Source organism: Eulemur rufifrons, chromosome 6 (assembly GCF_041146395.1).
Source record: "Eulemur rufifrons isolate Redbay chromosome 6, OSU_ERuf_1, whole genome shotgun sequence".
NCBI lineage: Eukaryota > Metazoa > Chordata > Mammalia > Primates > Lemuridae > Eulemur > Eulemur rufifrons.
The window spans coordinates 25,878,195-25,903,117 of NC_090988.1; the positions used below are offsets into that span (position 1 = coordinate 25,878,195).

A 24,923-nucleotide genomic window follows, 5' to 3' on the forward strand; every position below is an offset into this window, starting at 1 on the left:
TGAGAGAAAAAAATGTGAAATTGACATCTAGGAAAGTAGAGGAATAAATGACTATGGAAGTGCAGCATGACTGGGTTCACTTGTAGCTTGTGGTCATGAATTTAAAGTGAAAATAGCATGGTTGCATCTTTTTCTCCAGTGACATTCAGGTGCACAGGTGCTGGCACTGAAAGGTAGACAGATGTATTTAACCAGGGTTGTGGTTTTCCCAAACAATTCAAGAGAGGGGCAAGGGAGTCAAAAGTGTATTGAAGGGAATAGATTATAATGATCAAAGAGAGAATTTATTCTGGGTAAAGGGGAGAAAATGGACATCAAAATGATGAGAGACAGAGATGTCTGTTTCTAATCATGATGGAATAACAAGAACCAGATTTCCCCTCCTGCCTAAACAAGCTAAAAGGCAGTGCAGGACAATGCTTCCTGAGAAAAGAAAAACAAATAAGGTGAGCTCTACAAATGCCCAAACATACTGCCTACAGAGTGTTTCCAGGCCTCATCACAAGGAAAGGAACCCAAACAGAGCCTGGTACTTTCACTAAGTTTAAGAGACAGAGTTCAGGGCCAGACACAGTGGCTCACACCTATAATCCTAGCACTCTGGGAGGTCAAGGCAAAAGGACTGCTTGAGCTCAAGAGTTTGAGACCAGCCTGAGCAAGAGTGAGACCCTGTCTCTACTGAAAATAGAAAGAATAAATAAATAAATAAACAAACAAATAGACAGACAGAGCTTGGAGTGGCTGAGGTGAAGAGATTTTGTGGTGCAGAGAAAAAAGGGAGCTCTGGAGACCTGTAAAGGGGGTCCCCTCAAGCCTTTAGCTGAGTACTGACCTATACCTGTATGTGAGAAAACTATATGAGACTAGGGAAAGAACCATTAGAAAGCAGCAGGCAGAACAATCAGCAGAGCACACACAGGGCTAGAAATAGTTTGCGTTGCTACCAGCCAGAGTGGAAACACTCCTTAAAGTGCCAGGCATTGGGCAGAGTCCTGAGACAGCTATCACATCTACAGTGGAACCAAAGTAGCCCCAACTCTAAATGTTATTCTGGATGCACTCTAATAAAACTTCAAGGTAAACTTCAAAAGTATCAAACTGACTTCAAGTCACCTAACTGCATCACATCTAAACCCTAAAATATTTAAAGAAAATTTTAAAAATCAAGCCCACAAAACATAAAACTCACAACATCTAACATCTAAGGAAAAACTACCAAGCAATCAAAGGCAAAGAAACATCAAAATATAACCCATTGTCAAGAGAAAAAAACATCAAAAGAAACTGACCTCAAAATGACACAGGTGATATATTTAGTACAAGGTCATTAAATCAGTTATTATACAGGAATATACTCCACATGATCAAAAGGGTAGAGGAAGGCATGAATATCACAGAAACCAAAGATTTAAAAAGTCAGTGAGCTGTGGAACATCAAATGACCTAACCTGCATATAACTGAGTCTCGTGGTGAGGGTGCAGAGAATATTTGAAGAAAAAAAGGCAAAACTGTTTCCTAATTTGATGAATACTATAAACCCACAGATCTAAGACATTAAACAGTAAGGTGGCAGAATCAATGAATTAAAGAAGGATCTAGTACTGGAAGTGGATTGTTGGAATAAAAGCACTAGAAGGAGTGAGAAAGACAGGAGGGGGTGATCAGAGTAGGGTGCTTAAAACTGAGATTATGGAAGGGTGGAATTTAGCAAAATTTTCTCTCATTATATTTTTATTGTTTTGTTTAATCATCCCATTGCAAGATATTCCATTATTTTTTTCATTGCAAATACATAGCAGTTGGCTAATTTGAGGTTACACAGGCCAATAAATTTTGTAGATGTGATACCTGTTGTACAAGAGAGTACTTTCTTTTGATTTTCTTTTCAAATAGTTTCCCTTATGTTTTCATGAATATCTGAAAATAAATTTTAGTTCAGCATTTGTACCCTCTATTATTTAACTTCACTACAATCCTTAGTATAGATTTATAAAAATCACTCCATCATTTTAATTATTTTGCTTTGAAACATCTGATTGCTAGTTAATTATGTGATAGGTACCATATTGTTCTAAATACGTTGTAAGTATGAATTCATTTAATATTTATCACATAGGCATTAGGTGATAATATTATTCCCATTTTATAAATGAAAAAAACTATACACTATAAAATCTGAGATTAAGTTAGATTATTTGCCTAAAGTTAGAGGCATTAAGTGGCAGAGCAGGAAATCAAATCTGAGCAGTTTATTTAAGAATGTGGCCCTCTGTCAGGGCCACATTCTTAAATAACTCTCTGGTTCTTTCCTAGATGAAGAATGAAGGGACTTCTGATCTATGGGCCAGATCCAGTTCTTGGCTTAATTTCATCAGGCTTGTTAAATGTAAAAATCTATGATTATAAAAATTTAGTAGCAATTATCTGGAAACCGTAAGGTGGAAACATCACTACATGAAAGATGTTACTTTTTAAACATGGTGTGGGAGAAGGAAGAGGAGGACACTATTTTCCAAAAAGTTAACTATCTTTTTCCACTGAAATGAAAAACGTCATACTACACTTCTTTTAAACTTGTAGGTTCCTTTTATAGAGGAAAAAAAATTTTTAAACAAATTCTGACAATGTTTAAATTTTCTGAAACCCAAACAACTAAATTTAAGGAAAAAAACAAAAATAATAGTACTAATGAAAGAGTTTTTGAACTTATTTTGAGCAGCTTCCTTGTCGAATGTTCATTTATTCATTCAGCAAACGTTTGCAAGCCAACTGTACACTGGACTGGGGCACATTAATGAAAGGTCCTTAAAGAACTCATATTCTAGTACAGTGTAAAAGTAAACTGTGGTCCATGGACTCTTAAAAGGTCCTAGGAGAAATTCTTAAGAAAGACTCAAACTATAAAAATAATTTTTTATGTTTTTCTTTTGAAAACCCAATAAAATATAAATACAAGTAGAAATCTGGACTGCTTCTGTGACCTGATAGCCAAGCACTAACCATAAAGGGAAAAAATTAATAAACTGACTATATTAAAATTAAGAACTTTAATCCATTAAAAGATACCATGAAGGGAGCTAAAAGGCAACCCACAGAGTGGGAGAATATATTTCTAATATGTATATGCAAGAAAGGCTCTCACCAGAATACGCAAAGCACTCCTAAAAAATCAATAAGAAAAGCAAGGCTGAGTGCGGTGGCTCACACCTATAATCCTAGCACTCTGGGAGGCCGAGGCGGGAGGATCGCTCAAGGTCAGGAGTTCGAGACCAACCTGAGCAAGAGCAAGACCTCGTCTCTACTGAAAAATAGAAAGAGATTATCTGGACAACTAAAAATACATAGAAAAAATTAGCTGTGCATGGTGGCGCATGCCTGTAGTCCCAGCAACTTGGGAAGCTAAGGCAGAAGGATTGCTTAAGCCCAGGAGTTTGAGGTTGCTGTGAGCGAGGCTGACGCCACGGCACTCTAGCCAGGGCAAAAGAGCAAACTCTGTCTCAAAAAAAAAAAAAGAAAAGAAAAGCAAAACAAGTCAATTTCAAAACGTGCAAAAGACTTGAAGAGACCTTTTGTAAAGACGATATCTAAATAGCCAATAACCATATGAAAAGGTATGCATCATCATTAATCATAAAGGGAAGACATATTAAAACCACAATGAAATATCACTACCCACCACCAAAAAGGCTAAAACAGAAAAGAATGGCAATATCAAGTGTTAGAGAGAATGTACCAAACTCTCATCCCACTGGTGGGAGTGTAAACTGGTGTGACTATTTTAGAAAAACTATTTAGCAGTATCTATGAAAGCTATACATATGCATATTACATGACCCAGAAATTTCACTCCTAGGTATACTTCCAACTGAACTGCATACATGTGTCTGCCAAAAGGTACATATAAGAAAGTTCATAGTAGCTTTAGTCTCAATAGGAAAAAACTGCAAACAACCCAAATGTCCATCAACAGAATGAATAAATGCTGGAATATTTATAATAGAATACTATTAATAGCAATAAAAAAAATCAGTAACAACATAGATGAATCTCAGACACGATAATGAACAAAGAGATCAGACACAAGAGTACAGACTATGGTCATGAATAGGCAAAACCTACCTAAAATGATTAGAAGTTAGAATAGCTATTTCCTTGAGGAGGGGTTATAAGTTAGAGACTGAGACAGGATAAGAGAGAGGGGGCTTTATGGGTACTGTTAATATTCTATTTCTAGATCTCGATGCTGATTATTACAGGTATTTTACTTTATCAAAAATGTATCCAACTGTAATTATATGCATTTCTGTACACAGGCCATATTTTTCAAAGTTTACTTTTAAAACTGTCATGCTAACGTCATTTATTTAAATCTTGAGTTTTTAGTGTTGTATTTTTTTTTTTTCAGAAGTCATCCAGAGAAGTGTTGTATTTAATTGGTAAATCTTTTTCTTCAATTGTAAAAGAATTCTGAGCTTAAGAAATTTATAGCTAATTTTACATCTATACATACTAGGAATGTTATAATAGCTTCCTTCCTTTCTCCCCTCCATCCCTCCTTTCTGAATAATTTAGTCCAAAAGCCCAGTTCTCGCCGTCAGAGAAGGAAGTTACATATATGGAAAACGAGAAGAATAGAAAAACCCTGTGGTGTTGGATTGGAATTGGAAGGATGAGAGTAAACTCATGGTTTTTGATAATATAGATATAAAAATAAGTATAGGGGTGTGTGGGTGTGCGTGTCTATGTCTTGCTTAGCTAAGTTCACTGAGAGGACATGGAAGGAGCGATACCCCGGTAGCAATCAGTAGTCCTAGGATCCAGATCTTAGTTTCATAATGCTATACTCCACAAAAAGGGGTCCTGAGAGAAAATGCTAATTCCAATGTTGGGACAGAGATGATCCTGGGACATCTTTTTTGTGCCAGAAAGAAAGAAAAATATTTGATCCAAGGAAAGTAAATGATAGTAACATATTTTAACACATGAAATAAAATAGTTCTTTGGATGGCGGGGGGAGGGGGACAGGGTTAGCCAATGGCTATTGACATGATTATATTTAACTTCTAGAAAAATCATCTATAAATTCACGGAATGAAAAACTGAAAGAGAGTCAAGAAGTTTATATGAGCAATAGTTTATATGAGCAATGAATGATGAAACCCTAAACTAAAGCACTAAACGGAAAGGAAGGTGCAAATGTAAAATGTTCAAGAAGCAGACTTTATGAGAATAGAATTATGACTTAGCCACTTACCAGCTGTGTGACCTTGAACAAGTAACATAAACTCTTTGTGCTTCCATTGCATCTATGTAAAAAATGGGTTTAATAAAATGCCTATTTGAAAGCACTCTTGGAAGGATATAATAATATATGTAAAACGTTTACAAAGTGGCTGGCATAAATATACACTCTATGTGCTGGTTATTATTATAACATTAGTACTCTTACTATAATTATACTACTTTTCTTCCACCTCCCATCATTATTCCTCAATATAATTCAAAATACTAAACGCTAAAATATATGTCAAAAGTCCAAAAATCTTCTTTAAAAAATTATATACAACACTGGCTGGGTGCAGTGGCTCACATCTATAATCCTAGCACTTTGGGAGGCCGAGGCAGGTGGATCACTTAAGGCCAGGACTTCAAGACCAGCCTGTGAACGTAGCGACACCCCATCTCTACAAAAAGTAAAATTAAAAAATTAGGCCAGCATGGTGGCACGTGCCTATAGCCCCAGCCACTAGGGAGGCTGAGGCAGGAGGACTGCCTGAGTCCAGGAGATGGAAGTGACACTGAACTATGATCAGGGCACTGCACTCCAGCCTGGGTGACAGAGGGAGACCCTGTCGCTAAAAAAAAAAAAAATTTTAAATTGTACATCCCAACTGGCCTCATCACCTCTTCTGAACCATTCTACTCCAATGCATTCCTCCCCTGGCATTTCTTCTCTGACCAGTGAGTCAAAAATCTGAGCGCTCTGTTGTATCATCCAATAGGCAGAAGCAGCACATGTAGGAGCCCCTTCTCTACTACCCCCGGGAAAAGTGAGAAAAAAATGTTGTGTGTGGAGTAATATTGAATTTATATTTCTTTTTTGAGACAGGGTCTGGCTCTGTGGCCCAGGCTGGAGGGCAGTGATATGAACTACACTGCCGGACTGCAGCCTTGAACTCCTGGGCTCAAGTGATCCTCTCACCTCATCCTCCCAAGTAGTTGGGACTACAGGCACCCGCCACAGTGCAGGGCCTGTACTGTACAATTTAAGCAAATGTTGAAGTTATAATTCTTGTCTTTCACTTCCTTTTCTCTGTGTTCTCTTTTCCTCTTTATTTTAAATAAAAGATCATATGTTACTAAGTTGGATTTTACTTACTATCTCCCTGTCAGGACTGAGGAAGAAAATAAATCAGTGTCAAGTTTCTCACAAATAATTAGGAGAGACAGGATGAAAATAGTATTTAAAAAAAAAAAAGGATGAAAGAAAAACAAGTGAACAAGGGTTTAGATCCCTCTCTCTGCTCTAATCAGTATAAAGAAATCAGGGGCCGGGTGCGGTGGCTCACGCCTGTAATCCTAGCACTCTGGGAGGCCGAGGCGCGTGGATTGCTGGAGGTCAGGAGTTCGAGACCAGCCTGAGCAAGAGCGAGACCCCGTCTCTACTAAAAATAGAAAGAAATTATATGGACAACTAAAATATATATAGAAAAAATTAGCCGGGCATGGTGGTGCATGCCTGTAGTCCCAGCTACTCGGGAGGCTGAGGCAGTGGGATCGCTTAAGCCCAGGAGTTTGAGGTTGCTGTGAGCTAGGCTGACGCCATGGCACTCACTCTAGCCAGGGCAACAAAGCGACACTCTGTCTCAAAAAAAAAAAAAAAAAAAAGAAATCAGGATCCCTTAATATATAACATGTTGGTTGCCCAGATCCAAATAAAATACATTTATTCAGCTTTAGCTAAATGTATTTCCTAATATGAAAGAATCAGTTCTAAAACCAAAAGCCAATAAAATCCCAGCATCTCTTATCTGTAGTGTCGGTGGTTGTTTCAAAGAAAAACAAACATACCCTAGGAAGACAGTGAATTAAAGAAGAATAGTTTAACTTTTTTAAATGTGTTTGGGGTGGGGGTAGGTGTTATTGGCCAGAAATGAAAGATGATATACAGATCGTTCTAAAATATATTATCACTTAAAAAAAAATCTGCACATCTCCCACTGAAATTCAAGAGTGCTTTTTCAAGCAATGAATTCATCTACAACAATCCCATTTTATCTAATCCTGAGAAAAAAGAATAGATATGTAATTGTGTACAAATACAAAATCTGGTACCCTGTTAAAAATAAGAATGCTTAAACAAATGAAACTAAACAAAAACTGAAAAATCCACTGGTTTGCAAAATGATTCACAGTAATAGAATCACTTTTAAATGATTCACTTAATTTACAACAAAATACAAATATTGACCTACTGTTTTGCCTTGACAACATCCATAAATCCCCATATATTAATAATATATGGGACAAAACATACCCCATCAATTTTTAGGAGCAATATTTTAATGATGTCAAATGTTGCATTTAAAAGAAAACAAAGGGCCAGGCACAGTAGCTCACACCTATAATCCCTAGCACGCTGGGAGGCCAAAGCGGGAGGCAGAAGGATTGCTTGCACTCAGGAGTTCAAGACCAACCTGAGCAAGAGGCTGGTCTCTACTAAAAATAGAAAAATTAGCTGGGTGTGCTGGCACGCCCTGGTAGTCCCAGCTACTCAGGAGGCTGAGACAAGAGGATTGCTTGAGCCCAGGAGTGTGAGGTTGCAGTGAGCTACGAAGACGCCACTGTTCTCTACCCAGGGAGACAGAGTGAGACTGTGTCTCAAAAATAAATGAATAAATAAAACAAATAATACAGTCATTATTGCTGTACATCTTTTTGCTATATCTTCTTCACAATGACAAAAGTACAGAAAAAGTTAGGATGAAAAGACAAGTTGAAGGAAAGGCAAGAAATAATAGCATCCATATAATTAATGGCAATTATTTTTTATCACCTGTACTCTTTCATGCCCTTAACATTCTGAACACCACATAAGGAGTCTAGTTGTTTTAAGATTTATATTTGATGCCTCCTCAAAGTTCCTAATACATTGATTATGGAACACAGTCATGCATCACTTAATGGCATTCTGAGAATGTGTTGTTAGGTGATTTCATCATTGTGTCACCATCACAGAGTGCCCTTACACAAACCTAGATGATATAGCCCTGAGGTCCCCAACCCCTAGTCTACGGACCAGTAGTGGTACACGGCCTGTTAGGGACCAGGCTGCAGAGCTTCTGCTACACGCCCCCCACCACCACCCTGGAAAAATTGTCTCCCATGAAACTTAGTAAGGGGTGGGGGGGGGGGGGTGCGGCACACAGCAGCAAGCAAAGCTCATCCATATTTACAGCCATTCCCCTTCCCCATTCCTCCCATCACAGCCTGAGTTCCTCCCACCACCACTGCCATCCGTGGAAAAACTGTCTTCATGAAATAGTCCCTGGAGCCAAAAAGGTTGGGGACCACTGCCTTATGTCTCTTTGTGCCCATGTGTATCCATCATTCAGCTCCCACATATTAATGAGAACATGTCCTGTTTGTTATTCCATTCCTGAGATACTTCACTTAGGATAATGGTCTACAGTTACATCTCAGTTGCTGCAAAAGACATTATTTCATACCTTTTTTATGGCTAAATAGTACTCCATAGTGTGTGTGTGTGTGTGTGTGTGTGCGTGCGCGTGTGTACCACACTGAAAACTTTACATTTTGATAGATCCTTTAAATCTGCAGTCCCCAACCCATAAGCCATGGACCAGAATAGGTCTGTGGCCTGTTAGAAACTGGGCAGTGCATCACCACCTGAGCTCTGCTCCCACACCCCCACCATGGAAAAATTATCTTCCATGAAAGTCAGGAACCAGGCTACAGGAGCTAAGAGGTGGGCAGGCCAGCAAAGCTTCATCTGTACTTAACTGCGCCTCCCACCACCCACCCACCCCCATAGAAAAATTATCTTCCATGAAACAGGTCACTGGTGACAAAAGGTTGTGGACCACTGGTATAGCCTACCACACCTAGGCTATATGGTATAGCCTATTGCTCCTAGGCTACAAATCTGTACAGCATGTTACTGTACTGAATACCATAAGCAACTGGAACACAATGGTAAGTATCTGTATGTAATATCTAAACATAGAAAAGTCACGGTGAAAATATGGTATAAAAGATTTAAAAAAAAAAAAAAAGGTACACCTATAGAGGGTACTTACCACGACTGCAGCTTGTGGGACTGGATGACTCAGTGCGTGTGTAATCAGTGAAGATGGGAAGGCCTGGGATGTAAATGTATACTACTACAGAATTTGTAAACACTTAGGCTACACTAAATTATAAAAAAAAAATTTTTTTCTCTCTCCAATAATAAATTAACTTTAGCTTACTATAACTTACTTTATAACCTTTTTCTTTTTTAAAAGTTTTTGACTCTTTTGCAATAACACAGCTTAAAACACACTTTATACAGCTATACAAAAATATTTTCTTTATATCCTTACTCCATAGTCTTTTCTCTATTTTTAAATTTTTTTTAAACTTTCTACACTTTCATGTTAAAAACTAAGACACAAACATACACATTTGCCTAAGTCTACACAGGGTCAGGATCATCAACATCACTGTCTTCCACATCTTGTCCCACTGAAAGGTCTTCAGGGGCAAGTAGCTGTCATGTCCTATGATAATGCCTTCTTCTAGAATACCTCCTGAAGGACCTGCTTGAGGATATTTTACAGTTAACTTGGAGGACACTCTAAAGATTTAAAAGTATAGTAAATACACTGCTGCTATAGTTTGGATATTTGTCCCCCAAACCTCATATCAAAATTTGACCCCAATGCTGGAGTTGGGACCTAATGGGAGGTGTTTCGGTCATGGGAGTGGATCCTTCACGAATAGATTAATGCCCTCCCTGCAGGGAGGTGAGTGAGTTCTAACTCTATTAGTTCCCATGAGAACTGGTTGTTAAAAATAGCCTAGCTCCTATCCCTGCTCTCTTGCTTCCTCTCCTGTCATGTGATCTCTGGACACACTGGCTCCTCCCCTTCACCATCTGCCACTAATGGAAGCACCCTGAGAACCTCACCAGAAGCCAAGCACATGCTTATAGAGCCTGCAGAACCATGAGCTAAATAAGCCTTTTTTCTATATAAATTATCCACTCTCAGGTATTTCTTCATAGCAACACAAACGAACTAAGACATACATAAATCATTAACATAGTCATTTATTATCATTATCAAGGATTAGGTACTGTACATAATTGTATGTGCTAGACTGTTATAAGACTCGCAGCACAGGTTTATTTACACCAGCATCACCACAAATATGAGTAACGTTTTGCATTATTACATTACCAAGGCTATGACAGACGTGTCCAGACAATAGGAATTTTTCAGCTAAAATATGCGGTCCATCATTGAACAAAATGTCATTGTGCAATGAATGATTGCATATCCAATGATGCCATAATAATAATTTTATAAAAGGAACCCAACTGGCATATTGTAGACCTTTCATGTAAATTATAAGATTAGCTATTTGAATGTGTGGGTTCCCTTATTGTTTATGAGCCACCGGTGCTTCCAGTTATATGATTTTAAAATATTTGCCAATCCCCACTAGCCAAAAGAACCACAAAACTACAGTACAACTGTCCCTTGGTATCTGTGGGAGATTGGTTCCAGGACCCCCCTGCAGATACCAAAATCTATGGATGCTCAAGTCTCTGATATAAAATGGTGTAGAATTTGCATATAACCTGAGCACATCCTCCCATACACTTTAAATGATCTCTAGATTACTTATAATACTTAATACAATGTAAATGCTATGTCAATAGATGTTATACTATATTGTTTAGGGAATGATAAGAAAAAAAGGTCTGTACACTTTCAGTATAAATGCCAATTTTTTTTTCCCCAAATATTTTCAATCCTCAGTTGGTTTAATCCACAGATGTAGAACCCATAGATATGGAGGGCCAATTGCATATATTTGAATACTAGCAATTCTCACTATGTTCCAGCCACACTAACCTTTTAAAGGTGCTCCTCAAATATGCCAAGCTCATCATTGTACCTCAAGACCTTTGCCTTAGAATGCAGATCATTTGGATCTCAGCTCCAATGTCACCTCAGAGAGGTATTCCTAAACCAACCTAACAAAAATGCCCTTCCTTCATTCCTCTCTGTACATTCAGAGCTAAGGTCTTGAGCTGGTAAAAGAGGCACTTTGATTGGCAATGAGGCTGAAATTTTAATTCAGACTAAACAGGATTGTTTTTTAAAGACCACAAAGCTAGGCCGGGCGCGGTGGCTCACGCCTGTAATCCTAGCACTCTGGGAGGCCGAGGCGGGTGGATCGCTCAAGGTCAGGAGTTCGAGACCAGCCTGAGCGAGACCCCGTCTCTACTAAAAATAGAAAGACATTATATGGACAACTAAAAATCTATATAGAAAAAATTAGCCGGGCATAGTGGCGCATGCCTGTAGTCCCAGCTACTCGGGAGGCTGAGGCAGTAGGATCGCTTAAGCCGAGGAGTCTGAGGTTGCTGTGAGCTAAGCTGACGCCACGGCACTCACTCTAGCCTGGGCAACAAAGTGAGACTGTGTCTCAACAAAAAAAAAAAAAAAAAAATAAAGACCACAAAGCTATGGGATCTAGCTGAAATGTCAACATGTTAACAGGGAAGGAAAATTCAACAGAACATAGTCAAAAGCAGTATTTGGGGGAAAAATTATTTTCTGTTGTGAATAAATAAGTAAACTAGTGCCTCCACCTTCCAAACACTTTTGATTATATTGTTTTCATCAGCAGTGTATTATTTACTCCTTTAGTGTAATTACTCATGAGAATATAAACTTCAAACTCTAAGGACGTTGTCTGTCATATTCACTACTGTATCACTAACACTTAGAATAGTACCCAGCACAGAATAGAGGCTCAGATTTTTTATGGAACAAACAAACCCCAGTTATGCAGACCAATTACCCTTTGATATACTTGTATATACTCCATGGATTTGACCTATGTTTTAACAGGAACTGTACCTTGCTTTGTTTACAGTATATCAAGTACCTATTTCCTCAACCTACTTTACCAAGACAGGAGCCAAATAGCTTTTAGTGACAAAATTTGTTTCACCCGGACTCTCGGCGGGCACGGTGGCTCACACCTGTAATCCTAGCACTCTGGGAGGTGAAGGTAGGAGAGGATTGTTTGAGCCCAGGAGTTCGAGACCAGCCTGAGCAACAGAGTGAGACCTCTCTCTACAAAAAAAAAAAAAAAAGAAAGAAAAGAAAAGAAAAATTAGCTGCATGTAGTGGCGCATACCTATAGTCCCAGTTACTTGGGAGGCTGAGGCAGGAGGATTGCTTGAGCCCAGGAGTTCAAGACTGCAGTGAGCTATAATGACGCCACTGCACTCTAGCATGGACAACAGAGCAAGACTCTGTCTCAAAAAAAAAAAAAAAAGAGAAGAGAAAAGAAAAGAAAAACTAGACAGATGCCTAGTGTCCTCCTAATATCTTCCAGCAGTCTAGAATTCCCCTCCTCCAATTGACTGAAAAAGGATTGACCTCTCAAAGTTTATACTAAACTGTCACTTCCTTTTAGCAGCTTTCATTAACATACATCACCTCCAGATTATGGTAACTGCATTTTTTTTTTTTTTTCTTGAGACAGCATTGTCACCCTGACTAGAGTGCAGTGGCATCATGATAGCTCACTGCAACCTCAAACTCCTGGGCTCAAGGGATCCTTCTGTCTCAGCCTCCTGAGTAGCTGGGACTACAGGCATGTGCCACCATGCTCAGCTAATTTTTCTATTTTTTTTAGAGACAAGGTCTCGCTCTTGCTCAGGCTGGTCTCAAACACTCTTGACCTCAAGCAATCCTCCCACTTCAGCCTCCCAAAGTGCTAGGATTACAGGCGTGAGCCACCATGCCTGGCCAATAATTACACACATATTTGTTTTCATAGGACATGAAAGATTCTCCCATTTATATTTATCACACAGTTTTACAGCTACTTACCCCACTATTCCCACTCCCATTTCTACCCATGACCAACACAGATAGCCCTGAATTTATTTTCTCCCTGGTTGTGTCAAATGCAACCATGTCTCTAGAATAAGACACTGGAGGAAGGGACGGTGGCCCTAAGGCTCATGTCCTCGTGCCCTTTTCAAAAGGGTGATTTCTATCAAACCAATGAAAAATTGACAACTGGGTTATTAATGAGGCTCATTTACATTTCATTAGACATATTAAAAAGAATTATCCAGTTATGTACCTTAACTACGTTCACTGACAACATTCAAATCTTGGTATTACATCCACATCCCTTGCCAAGCATGTTCCTGACTCAGTGCTTTGGCACTGGCTTCTCCTAAATATGTACACCACTTGTTCCCTTGCTTCATTTGGGTATTGCCTCAAATCTCATCTCCTCAGAGGCCTTTCCTGACCCCATGTTTTTCTTTGTAGTGTTTATCACAACGTGACTTATAGTATATATTTATTTGCTTATAAGTTTACTGGCTCTCTTCTTCACAAAATATAAGTTATACAAGGACAGAAGTTTGTCTGTCTAGTTCATCATTATTTAGTTAGAATCAGAAAATACTAAATTCTTGTTTAATGAATAAACTTATTCTCCACAGTCTTAATGACTCTTGTTATGGTTTCAATGCATATGATGTCATTAGCACAAATGCTCCTCATCTATGGCCATCTCTCAAGTCACTTTTTTTTTTTTTTTATTTTGACGGTGTTTCACTCTTGCTCAGGCTGGTCTCGAACTCCTGACCTCAAGCGATCCTCCTGCCTCAGCCTCCCAGAGTGCTTACCATTACAGGCCTGAGCCAACGCGCCCAACCTCTCAAGTCAGATTTTGAATACACATAAAGTAGAAGTAATAATTTTATGTGTAAGAGCCAAAAATAGATTGAGAGGTTCACAATATCACTGCTCACATATTTTTCAAATATTTCCCATTATCTGTGGAACTTTATTTCAAACTCCCTTGCTTAGCATGGAAGGTCCTTCACAACCTGACCCTGATTTCCTTTTACTCTTATTTCCTACCGTTTCCCTGTACTCTGGGCTTCCACACTGCAACAATTCCAAGGAACATCATTCATACAGAATGTAACATAGCATGCAGTCCCGCTTACACTGCAGTCAAACTGATCCAGTCTCCATTCATACCAAATTTTCTCCTAATTGCCACTTACAAAAAGTCTATTCATTATTCAAAATCTAGCTACAATGCTTTCTCCATAAAGCTTTCCTTGATCATCCTATATTATTTCCTCAGTCTGTGGGGACCATACAGCAGCTAGTAACACACCTGAAATTTCTGCCTTATAATAAATCATTAGTACTTTTTAATCTCCTTTAGCATATGATAAATTCCTAAAGAGCATGGACATGTTTTAGGTATCTTTGTAGTCTTCATGGTGTCTTGCATATAGGTGTCCAATAAAATTTTAATAATGAATAAATTCTACAGACACTTTGAATCACTGCTTTGTATTTCTTTATATATAGTCTTTACTGTTTTACATATATTTTCTTTCCTCTCAAAGGATAAGAGTTTCCACTGAGAAAAGTAGTGTGCTTTATATTTCAGTTCAAAGTTTGGATTCTCTTATGGGTTGCTTATATACCACTACCTTCTTCTGCCTCCCTCTCGCTAGATCTAATTAGAAGGAGTGAGAGAGTTATAGCTAAGGGTTAGGGAGAAGACGACCTCTGGCATGCGACTGAGCCAACAAGTAACCGGCCAGGTGGGTGAGTACGTGAGTGTGAGAGTGAGTGAGAGAGAGAGAGAGAACACTAGTTAGTTATTAGTGAGAAGACCCAGCTGGAAAGATCTCAAAGAATTCGAACCATCAAAGGTATCTGAACAAGAAAGTGATACGGTGAGAACTGTTTTGGTCTAGAGCTCCAGATCAGAGCTAAGAGATAAAAATAGTGAAATCATGGGAGTTAAGACTGTCCCAGGAAAAAAAGTATAAAGATAGAAAAGGGCTGAAAATTAAATCCTGAGAAATAATTACACTGGGGGAAAGGAAAGGAAGTCAACGAAAAACAAGTGATTTGAGAGATAGTAGGCCAAAGAGAGAATAATGTAATAAAAACCAAAAAAGCAGCAGAGGAAGTGAGCAACAATACCAGAAAAGAGGATTAAAGTTATCAGAGAAGAATCTCGTTTAGCAATCAGGAGGCTGCTAGCGCTCTTGAGACTGACAGCTTCAATATAATGGGTGGGAGTGGAGGGTGAGCCATACCACAGTAAGTTAAGAAAAATGGTAGAAAATTATAAAGGCATCAAGTGGAGGCTGCTTTTCCAAGAACTGTGACAGTTAATGAAGAAAGAAAAGGGCAAAAGTTTGAGGCAGAAGCAGAGTACATGTTAAGTTTATATGAGAAGACACATGAACTTTTTTATAGGCATAGAAGTGAGAAAAAAGGAAACTAAAAAAAAAAAAATAAGAAGGGAAATGCCACCAAGTCCTGGGAGAAAGATGAGGACTGAACAAGAACAGGTGAAAGGAGGCAATTTAGGAAGCATCATGGAAAAGAGGAGAATGTAGGAGAAATGAGAAAAATTTGTGGTACTAATCAAGGAAGTTAAGGGCACTTCAAATAGCTGGGTAAAGTAATTGCTAAGAATTAAGAGAGGTGAGGCTCAGAAAAAAAAAAAAATGGTTTGAACAATTGCCATTTGAAGTAGGATAAATCTGCAACGAAGAAAATCAGCACTGAGGGCCCAGATGATAACTGCAAAAGAAAAGGAACAAGTAGAATTATATGTTAGAATCTAAAACAGAAGATGAAATTCTAATATCAGCTGGGTGCAGTGGCTCATGCCTGTAACTCCTAGCACTTTGGAAGGCCAAGGCAGGAGGATCACTTGAGGCCAGGAGTCCAGACCAGCTGGGGCAAGAGCAAGACCCTGTCTCTACAAAAAAATTAAAAATTAGCTGGGCATGGTCACACACGCCTGTAGTCCGAGCTACTCAGGAGGCTGAGGCAGGAGATCATTGGAGCCCAGGAATTTGAGGTTGCAGTGACATAGGATGCTGCTATTGCATTCCAGCCTGGATGACAGATTGAGACCCTCCCCTCCCCACCCCAAACAACCAAATTCCAATATAATGAAAAAGTTAGTGGTTTTTATTGCATTGGCTTCTGACTTACAAAGTTCACATCAAGAAAATTTTGAATCTTTCAAAACATTAGCTATCCCTCTGAACTCTGTCATTCACAGGTTCAATAAACTTTATCCAAATTATTGGTAAACAAGGTAAGGACATACACTTTTCAGCAGGACACTAAAGACCTCCCTTTAGGGTTGATGCTGATTTATCATTCATCATTCTTCAGGTACAGTTGTTTAACTGATAATGAATCAAATTAACTATATTCTCATCTAGCCCACCTTTCACCATTCTAACCACAGGACATGATAATTTTGTCAAATATGCTCTGGTGAAATCTAATTGCACAATGTCAAAGATATTTCCCTAATGAACCAGTCTATTAATCCTGTCAAAAAAGGAAATGAGGCTAATTTGGCCACTCCTCAGTCAGCCCTGTCTCTGTTTAAGGTACCACCAGCCTTGAATTTAAATAATCCTACAAATTACATTATAGATCTACCCTGCAAGGGTCTCACTACATTTCTCCCAGAAGGCAAACTTTAATCTTCCCACTCTATGATTAGCTACTTTTTAATGTATGAATACAGTTGTCCCCCCTTATCCTTGGTCTCGTTTTCTGCAATTCAGTTACCTGCAATCAATCACCATCCAAAAATATTACATGGAAAATTCCAGAAATAAACAATTCAAAAGTCTTAAACTGCAGCCATTCCAAGTAGTGTGATAAAATCTGCTGTCCTTCTCATTCCAGCCTATCCATACTATACACTTTAGCCCATTAGTCACTTAGTAGCCCTCTCTGTTTTCAGATAAGGAAAAAAATAGTGTATCTAGGGTTTGGTACTATCGTGGTTTAATGTATCCACAAGAGTCTTGAAACAAATCCTTCCCCACCCCACAATAGGGGAGTCTACTATATATGGCAATTACCCATTGCCTCCAATGAGAGGGAAAAAAAGGTTTTTCTAGCCAACTTGAATACATGAAATTTTGGTGATACGTAGATAAAAGAATCAAATGTTTATTTATAATGCCCACTATATTAGTTATATATATTTAAAATCACATACTATATGAAATAATATTTAGAAATTCTGCTTCTTCCCAGTCAACTTTTCATAAAACAATTATATTGAAAATTTTCCAGTGTATCTTTGGCATCTGTCTTCATGTTCACTAGAGTGACTGAGTCACTTAACAGTTTTTTTAAGGCATCATCACCTTCCTTTTATTTATAAAAGTTGTTTCAGTCAGAGTACTTTTTTAATTCTTGTAATCTCTTAACCTAAAACCTACATGCCCATTTTTAAGATATTTAGGCAGTTTTTTCATTCTATAGGTATGTGCTGTATGTAGATGCAGATTCATAATCTCTACAAAGTACTTAATATTGACCAAAGTAACTTCAGATTTTATCTCCTCCAAACAATCCTTTGTGAGGCTTTGTGTGGAGAATAGTGACTTGCTCTTTTCTGAGAGATAATTTTTTTGGGAGAAAAAGTTACCTCATATCCAGGTAATCAACAAGTCAAAATTTCACAAAGAATCAGGAACCTAACTAATTCTTACACATATTTCAATTAATAACATATTGTTCATGCTAACACACATGGATACATTAAGAGGGATCTTAGGAAGCTAAATTCTCTTTCTGAACTAATGCATTAGAACTTTGCTATACTGTTATAAAAAAGAAAGAGTGAGATGGGTTACTCAATTCCCGTGAATTAGTTTTCTTAAATTAACAGTAGTAGTCTAGTAATCTATTGTATTGTGTACCAACCAAGTGCCAGGCACTATTTTAAGCATTTTTGATACATTAATTCATTTAATCTACACAATGCTCCCACAAAATAGGTGTTATTGATAATTCCCTTTTAATGATAAGGAAACTTGGGCACAGAGAGTTAAGAAACTTGCTCAAAGTCATAAAGCTTGTATATGGGGGATATTTAGAGAGTCTAGTTCTAGCCTCCTCTCCCTTTTAAAAGATGATATACAGTATTGCCTCTTAGAAAAATTTGGTCTTCATTTTATAAGACAATCCATCTATTAGGCAGTTACTATCAGTGGCCTATGGAAGACATGATGGTGAATTTCCAGTATATTTTATTTTCTATTATCCATCCATATTGCCTGAAGACATAATGATGAATCTGAGGGAGGGGTAGTTCATCCGCCGTACTTCTGTTCCCTGAGCTAATCATGACCCTCATTTCTGTGAGTTGTGATTAAGATTCTCACTACAACCACAAGCCAAGAACAGACTAGCTCCATGTCTTATTCTTCTCCAAACTTTTTAACTAATGGTGGAGAATCTGCTCCCCCTGGGCCTGGATCTCCCTTGCTATATAAAACTAACGTTAAATGTTGTCTTTAATAAGGTTACTTTCCTACCCCCTAAAACGATGGTAGCACTTCATCAGTTCACATCTGGTTGTGTCCTGTAATAGGGGTGGGGGTTGGGGAAATTCCTAATGAAAAAAGAGAAAAATATGAACTCAAGAATGAGAGAATTAGGAGGGAAGGTGTAGCACGCAGAAAAGGGAGGAAGGGGGTGGAGTGGGAGGCACTCCTGTCTGACTTAGAATTTCGTGCAGACAGAATGAGAACAGAAATTGAGGAGATGGGGGTCGATTCATCGAAAACTATTAGGCAGCATTGTCTTGGATTTCCCTTTTATGCTTCTTAGACACTCGCTTCAGAAGAAACTGAAGCTAAGAGTACTACTAACGGCCCAATCGGTCAGGGCTCAGCACGACCATTCATCTCCCGCTCCGGGGCAGAGCTAGTCCCCTCAAAGCATCGGTCCACGCCATCCCTCAGCCGGGTTATTCACACCGGTCAACTGGCGTGAGGGACCAACAGAGCCTGTCGACCCCGAGGCCACAGACCAGCGTTCCGGTTCTCGGCGGCAGCCACTGCAGCTTTCCTTGCGGTGGACAACCCCTGAACACTCCTACATTTCGCGGCTGAACCTGAGCCGAGCCTTTCCCGAGGCTGACCCCGGCGCTCACGGAGTAAAACCCAACCTGGGTGAGGGTCTTACCTTTAACAGATTAGACGTCGCCATGTTCCTTCAACTTAGACTCTCGCGAGAAGACGCGAGAATTCGTGGCGCTCCCGTCCAGGCCACAACTGGAGGCCGGAGTTCCCACCAGGGCCCACGGGCCCAGCGGCCCGCACCGCGGGGTGTGGTGGGCGCCGGGGCGGCGTGCCGACAGCGCTGGCCTTGTCCCAAGCACTCGGAGCTTCCTCACTCTTTCCCCCTACATGGTCACCGGAGCTTCCCCACACGAAAGAGCTCATGCAAGCGCTCAGGGAGACGGGAACGGCGAATGGTGAGAAGGTAACAAGAGCCGACCTGACTTGGAAGAGGAAGCATCGGCTCCACGAACCTCCCCAACGCCTTCGGATCAGCCTTTGTGGTTGCACCCGCAGTGCCCACCGGCAACCAATTTAGCTCTGTTCAGGCCTGGCAGCTCAGGTTCCGCGGCCGCGTCACGTGACGCGGAGGGCGGGGACGTGCTCGGGAGCGAGCGTGGGAGCCTGAAAGCCTCGGTGGGTCGGAAGCACGCCCTCTGCTGGCGGGACCCACGTTTTCCTTCACCTCTCCCGGGCCCCAAATCCCGGGACTCCGCGTTAAGGGAGACACATTACTCATTACTTGAAATACTCTTAATAGCTGTCTTCAATAAGAACTGGTACATAGAATGGGCTCAGTAAGTGAACAAACGTGTTGCTTATTAACATTTCTACTCAAGAGTGCGTGGCACTTAGATATTCCATAAAAGATTGTTCAGGGAATATTAATCTTGAATTTCCTGAAGGCACATTTTAGAAGATCCTGATAAGCCCCCAAATTGTATCCCTTTACACCACAAACCACTGGCCAATGGAGGAGAATATCGATAGGTTGGACGTACAGGATAGCTGGTATTGATTATGATGTTTAAAAACAGTATTCATTCATACATTCATAAAATGTATAAATAAAGAAGAGTTGGAGTAAAATAAAGCAGAGAAGAGGAATGACCCTACTTAGAGAATCCAATTAAGAAGGTAATACTTCTTTGAGCACTCATATGTACTAGGCACTGGAAATACAGAATTAAAAAAGACCCTTGCCTTCTTGGAGCTTATGGTCTAATAAGGGATCCAAATATTAAGCATAGTTATACAAGTCAAATATTATAATACTTAATTGGAGTTGTGATAAAGACTGCAAAGAAAAATCCAATGTGTGCTTGAGAGTGTATCATGATGGGCAAGGGGGCTGATATCCTCATCTCCTCCATCCATGCAAGCTACCTCTTCCTTATGAATGGAAGCTTATCACTGAACATTATGACTACTTTTGAGAATTCAATTTCAACATCCCACTGTCTAACCAGAACATTCCATTCCCCTAACTTGCTTGTTCTGATAACACCACTGCTACAACTCTGACTTCAATGAGTTCTGCATTCTGTTGACCCGACCACTTCCTCGTTATCTGTCATCCCTTCCTTTTTTCACTTTCTCATCCGATTTAGATTCAATGGCTCATTGTTATAAAACTGCTTAAATGTTTAAAATGCTTAAACATTTAATCTTTAAAAATACAGAATACAAGCACATACTACAAAATTCAGAAGATGCTACAAGAAATACAATAAAAAGTAGGCCTCCTGGACAGGTGGAGTGGCTCATGCCTGTAATCCTAGCACTCTGGGTGGCGGAGGCAGGAGGATTGCTTGAGGCCAGGAGTTCAAGACCACCCTGGGCAACATAGCAAGACCCCCAACTCTACTAAAACAAAAAATGAAAAAATAGTAAACAAAATTTGAAGTATAGTAAATGATATTCAGGCTGAAGGATCTAGGAGTAAATAAAGTTATATTTACAATTTATTTTAAAATGTAAATGTATCAAAAATAAAATGGATTGATGGTTGGATGGAAATATTGATAAAGCAAGTACAATAAAATGTTAAGGATAGAATGTATGTGGTGGATATGCTAGTTTTCCCTGTGTAAATTTAATACTTTCAGCTTGTCCATGTTTGAATTTTTTTTTTTTTTTTTTGAGACAGAGTCTTGCTCTGTTGACCCAGCTAGAGTACAGTGGTATCATCATAGCTTTCTGCAACCTCCAACTCCTGGGCTCAAGTGATCCTTCTGCTTCAGCCTCCCAAGTAGCTAAGACTACAGGCAGACAGGCATGTGCCACCACGCCCGGCTAATTTTTCAATTTTTTGTAGAGATAACTACTATTTATACTCTTTAACATATTTTTTTCACTCAGCAGTATGATATAAATTACTGAAAATATTTTTGTGCTTTTTTTTTTCATACTTTTTATAGAAAAACAATTACTGGCAGGCCCGAAAGCATACATTGCTTCCAGGATGTTTGGGATTATTACTTCCAAAATAGTGTCTGTTTTTTTAAACAGTTTATGGTGTATCTTTTTTTAATTTTTTATTTTTATAGGTTTAGGGGGTACATGTGCAAATTTGTTACTTGGATATATTGAAAAATGGTGAACTTTTGGCTTTTTGTGTAACCCTCACCCAATTCCTCTACATAGTACCCATTACGTAATTTCTCATCCTATGCTCCTCTCTCACCCTCTCACCCTTTCAAGTCTCCAACGTCTATTATTCCACTTTCTATGTCCGTGTGTACTCATTATTTAGCTCCCACTTATAAGTGAAAACATGCAGCATTTGACTTTCTGTCGCTGAGTTATTTAACTTAAGATAATGGCCCCCATCCCTGTTGCTGCAAAAAACATGATTTCATTCTCTCTTATGGCTGAATAGTAGTCTATGGTGTACATATACCACCAAAATAGGCTCTTAAAGTCTGTTTTAAACACAAAAGCTGTAAAGTCAAAGCTTTTAATTTGTAAGAGACAAAAAAAAAAAAACAGAAAAAGTTTTGAACACATAAAGACAGTATGTAAAGTTTAATCAATAAACTATATATTGATTACAGAATTGGTGAAAACCTAGATGGAACTCTAAGGGTTCACAGGATTTTGGAGATGGAGGAGGGAAAAGACTCAATAGATGGAGCATGATGGCAATTGGGGCCTTCTAGACCTGTAGGTATCACATGGAGAAAAAAAAAGTTCACCTCAAAAGACTGCACCACTCCCTGGCACCAGGAAAACCCACAGGAGCCAAACCTAAACCCAACCCCAAGCCAAAATCTAACTGTATCCCTATATCAATTTCTATCCTTATTCCTAAACCAGAACATCCTTCCTTGCTGTGCCAGGAAGGGCTACACATTGCCTGTGCTGAGGGGTGTATTAGTTGTTTTTTTTGGAAGAGGGCATCTCAGAAGTAGCTGCCTTATCTATATTGCCTATAAGACAATCAATCACCTGTCCCTTAAGTCTTTGCTCAGGCCATGGAGACCACTCTGTTTGGATGACTCCTCCCCCATGGTCCCAAACACTTCTAAGCTCCACCCCTACCTCTGGAAAGTGGAGCCCTGGATAAGGTAAGTGGCTGGGGAAGGAGAAGGTAAAGAAGTAAAAGCTCCACCAGTACCCATGTGAAACCAAAGAAAACCACCCTAAGATTTCCACTCATGGGACCAGGTCAGGAGTGAAACTCCCACAGTCCAATTTTTATATATTACATAATCATTTTCCTGCAAATGTCTTCAACAACCTACCCCCGTTTTCCCTCTGTCATATACAAGTAATAAATTCACAACCTTGAATAAACTCATCTCTCTATCTTCTCCATGCCTACACCCCAGTAGCTGAACATTGCTAGAGAAAAGCCCCAAACCAAGTAAAGTGGTTTCTCTCTAAATTCATAAACTCAGACCTCAAATGGGCACTTAGCGCTGCCCAACACTCCTGTCATGTTTTTCTTTGGTGGGCTGGTTCTTCCCTAGCATACCTACTTAATAATTTCATAACTTCTTATGTGACTAATTACATGAGGAAAAGCTAAGAATATGGTGGGCAAAAATATAGGGTGCAAAATTCCACATATGTGCTATGCTTCCAACTTTGTAAAGAAAAAAAGTACGATTTTATTTCCTACTCTGAATAGGGGGGAAACTGGAAAAAAAATTCACAGTGTTACCAGTGCTTGTCTGTGAAATAGGATAACTTTTATTTTTTTTTAATATATTTTTTTTTTGAGACAGAGTCTTGCTCTGTCACTTGGGTAGAGTGCAGTGGCATGATCATAGCTCACTGCAACCCCAAACTCTTGGGCTCAAGTGATCCTCCTGCCTCAGCCTCCCGAATAGCTGGGACTACAGGCATGCGCCACCACACCTGGCTAATTTTTTCTATTTTTAGTACAGACAGGCTCTCACTCTTGCTCCCACTGGTCTCCAACTGCTGACCTTAAGTGATCCTCCCACCTCGGCCTTCCAGAGTGCGAGAATTACAGGCATGAGCCCCGCCCAGAACCACGTTCTTGATAAGGACAGAGGATGGCACTTAGAGCGCAAATGTAGAGAGGCTCACCTTGGCTAGGACCATGGACACCTGGTGGTAGGATGGGCACGAGGCAGTAGAGGGGCTCTTGGAAGTGAAAATTCTCTTCTGATTGTTTCTCTAATGGAAGTTGAAAGCCAGGTCATCAGCTGATAGTGAGAATGTTATGAGGTTTATAAAGAAAAGAGAAAAGGAGAAGATAGGAAATTGTTATCTATGATGGTGGGAGAGTGAAGGGACTAAGGAAATGTATTATGATTTCTAGGCAGCCCTAAGTGCCAACTTGAGACTAGTCCCAAATTTTAATTGAGACCACTCAGTATAGCTAAGAAAACTAAGATTCAGCGGGGTTAAGTAATGTGACCAAGGTTTCATAGCTTGTGAGTAGCAGGACCTGTTTCATTCCAAAGCCATATGCAGCCTCAGGTGCAGGCACAGAACAGGTGTGGAATAGGATGTAACTAAGGTTGGGTTTTGCTGAGGGAGAATGATAAAGGGAGTTGAGCCTATATGCAAGGGAGCGGGTATGATGATTGATCATTGGATTTAAGCTGAATCAGGAGGGTGAAGAACTGGGAGAGGACGGTGAGATAGAAGTGCTGTCTGTCCAGGTGAGAGGGTAAGGATTGTTGGAGTCCAGATACAAGAGGGACCCAGCTGGAAAGACAGGCAGTGGTAGCTGGAGGGTGAAATTAAGCTTAGGTTGTTACTGGTAGAAGTTATTGGTAATAACAAAGACTAAGCTCTGATCAAGGGAGAGAGTAGTTGAGGGAGGGTGGAGGACAGAATCACTGGAAAAGAGGAGATCAGGGAATGGAAAAGCTGGGCATTCCAGACACTTTTGGTGTCCCAATCACATCCCCCTGACCTACTTCTGATTTTAGCAGCAGCTACGGTGAACATTTCATGCAAGCTCAGACTCCTGATAGCTTCTCACCTGAAAAAGGCACCTCTCCTTTCTGCCTTCCCCTCAGGGTCTTCTCTGAAGGCCCAGGAGCCTGCTAGGTTCACAGGCAAGCACAGCAAAGTACAAGGAAGACAATACTTCAGGGAACAACCCTCACCCAACAGGGTCAGAAGCCAGTGGATAAGTGCCCCAGCCTCTGGGTCGTTGGTAGACAATTTTGTGGGGCACTTAGGATGCTTCCCAGAGGTCTCAGCAGACTTGAGTCTCCTTTGTTCATGGTA

General features: G+C 39.7%; 1 protein-coding gene across 1 annotated transcript in view; it reads right to left on the bottom strand.

Annotated features, from left to right (window-relative positions):
• The window catches only part of CUL5 (cullin 5), a 91,094-nt gene extending 71,327 nt beyond the window's left edge, over positions 1–19,767 (bottom strand). Inside the window, exon 1 of the mRNA XM_069470923.1 lies at positions 19,330–19,767. Within this exon, the coding sequence (XP_069327024.1) occupies positions 19,330–19,353 (24 nt within the window). The 5' untranslated portion in view covers positions 19,354–19,767. The remainder of the gene's footprint in view (positions 1–19,329) is intronic.
• Positions 19,768–24,923: the final 5,156 nt, after the last annotated feature.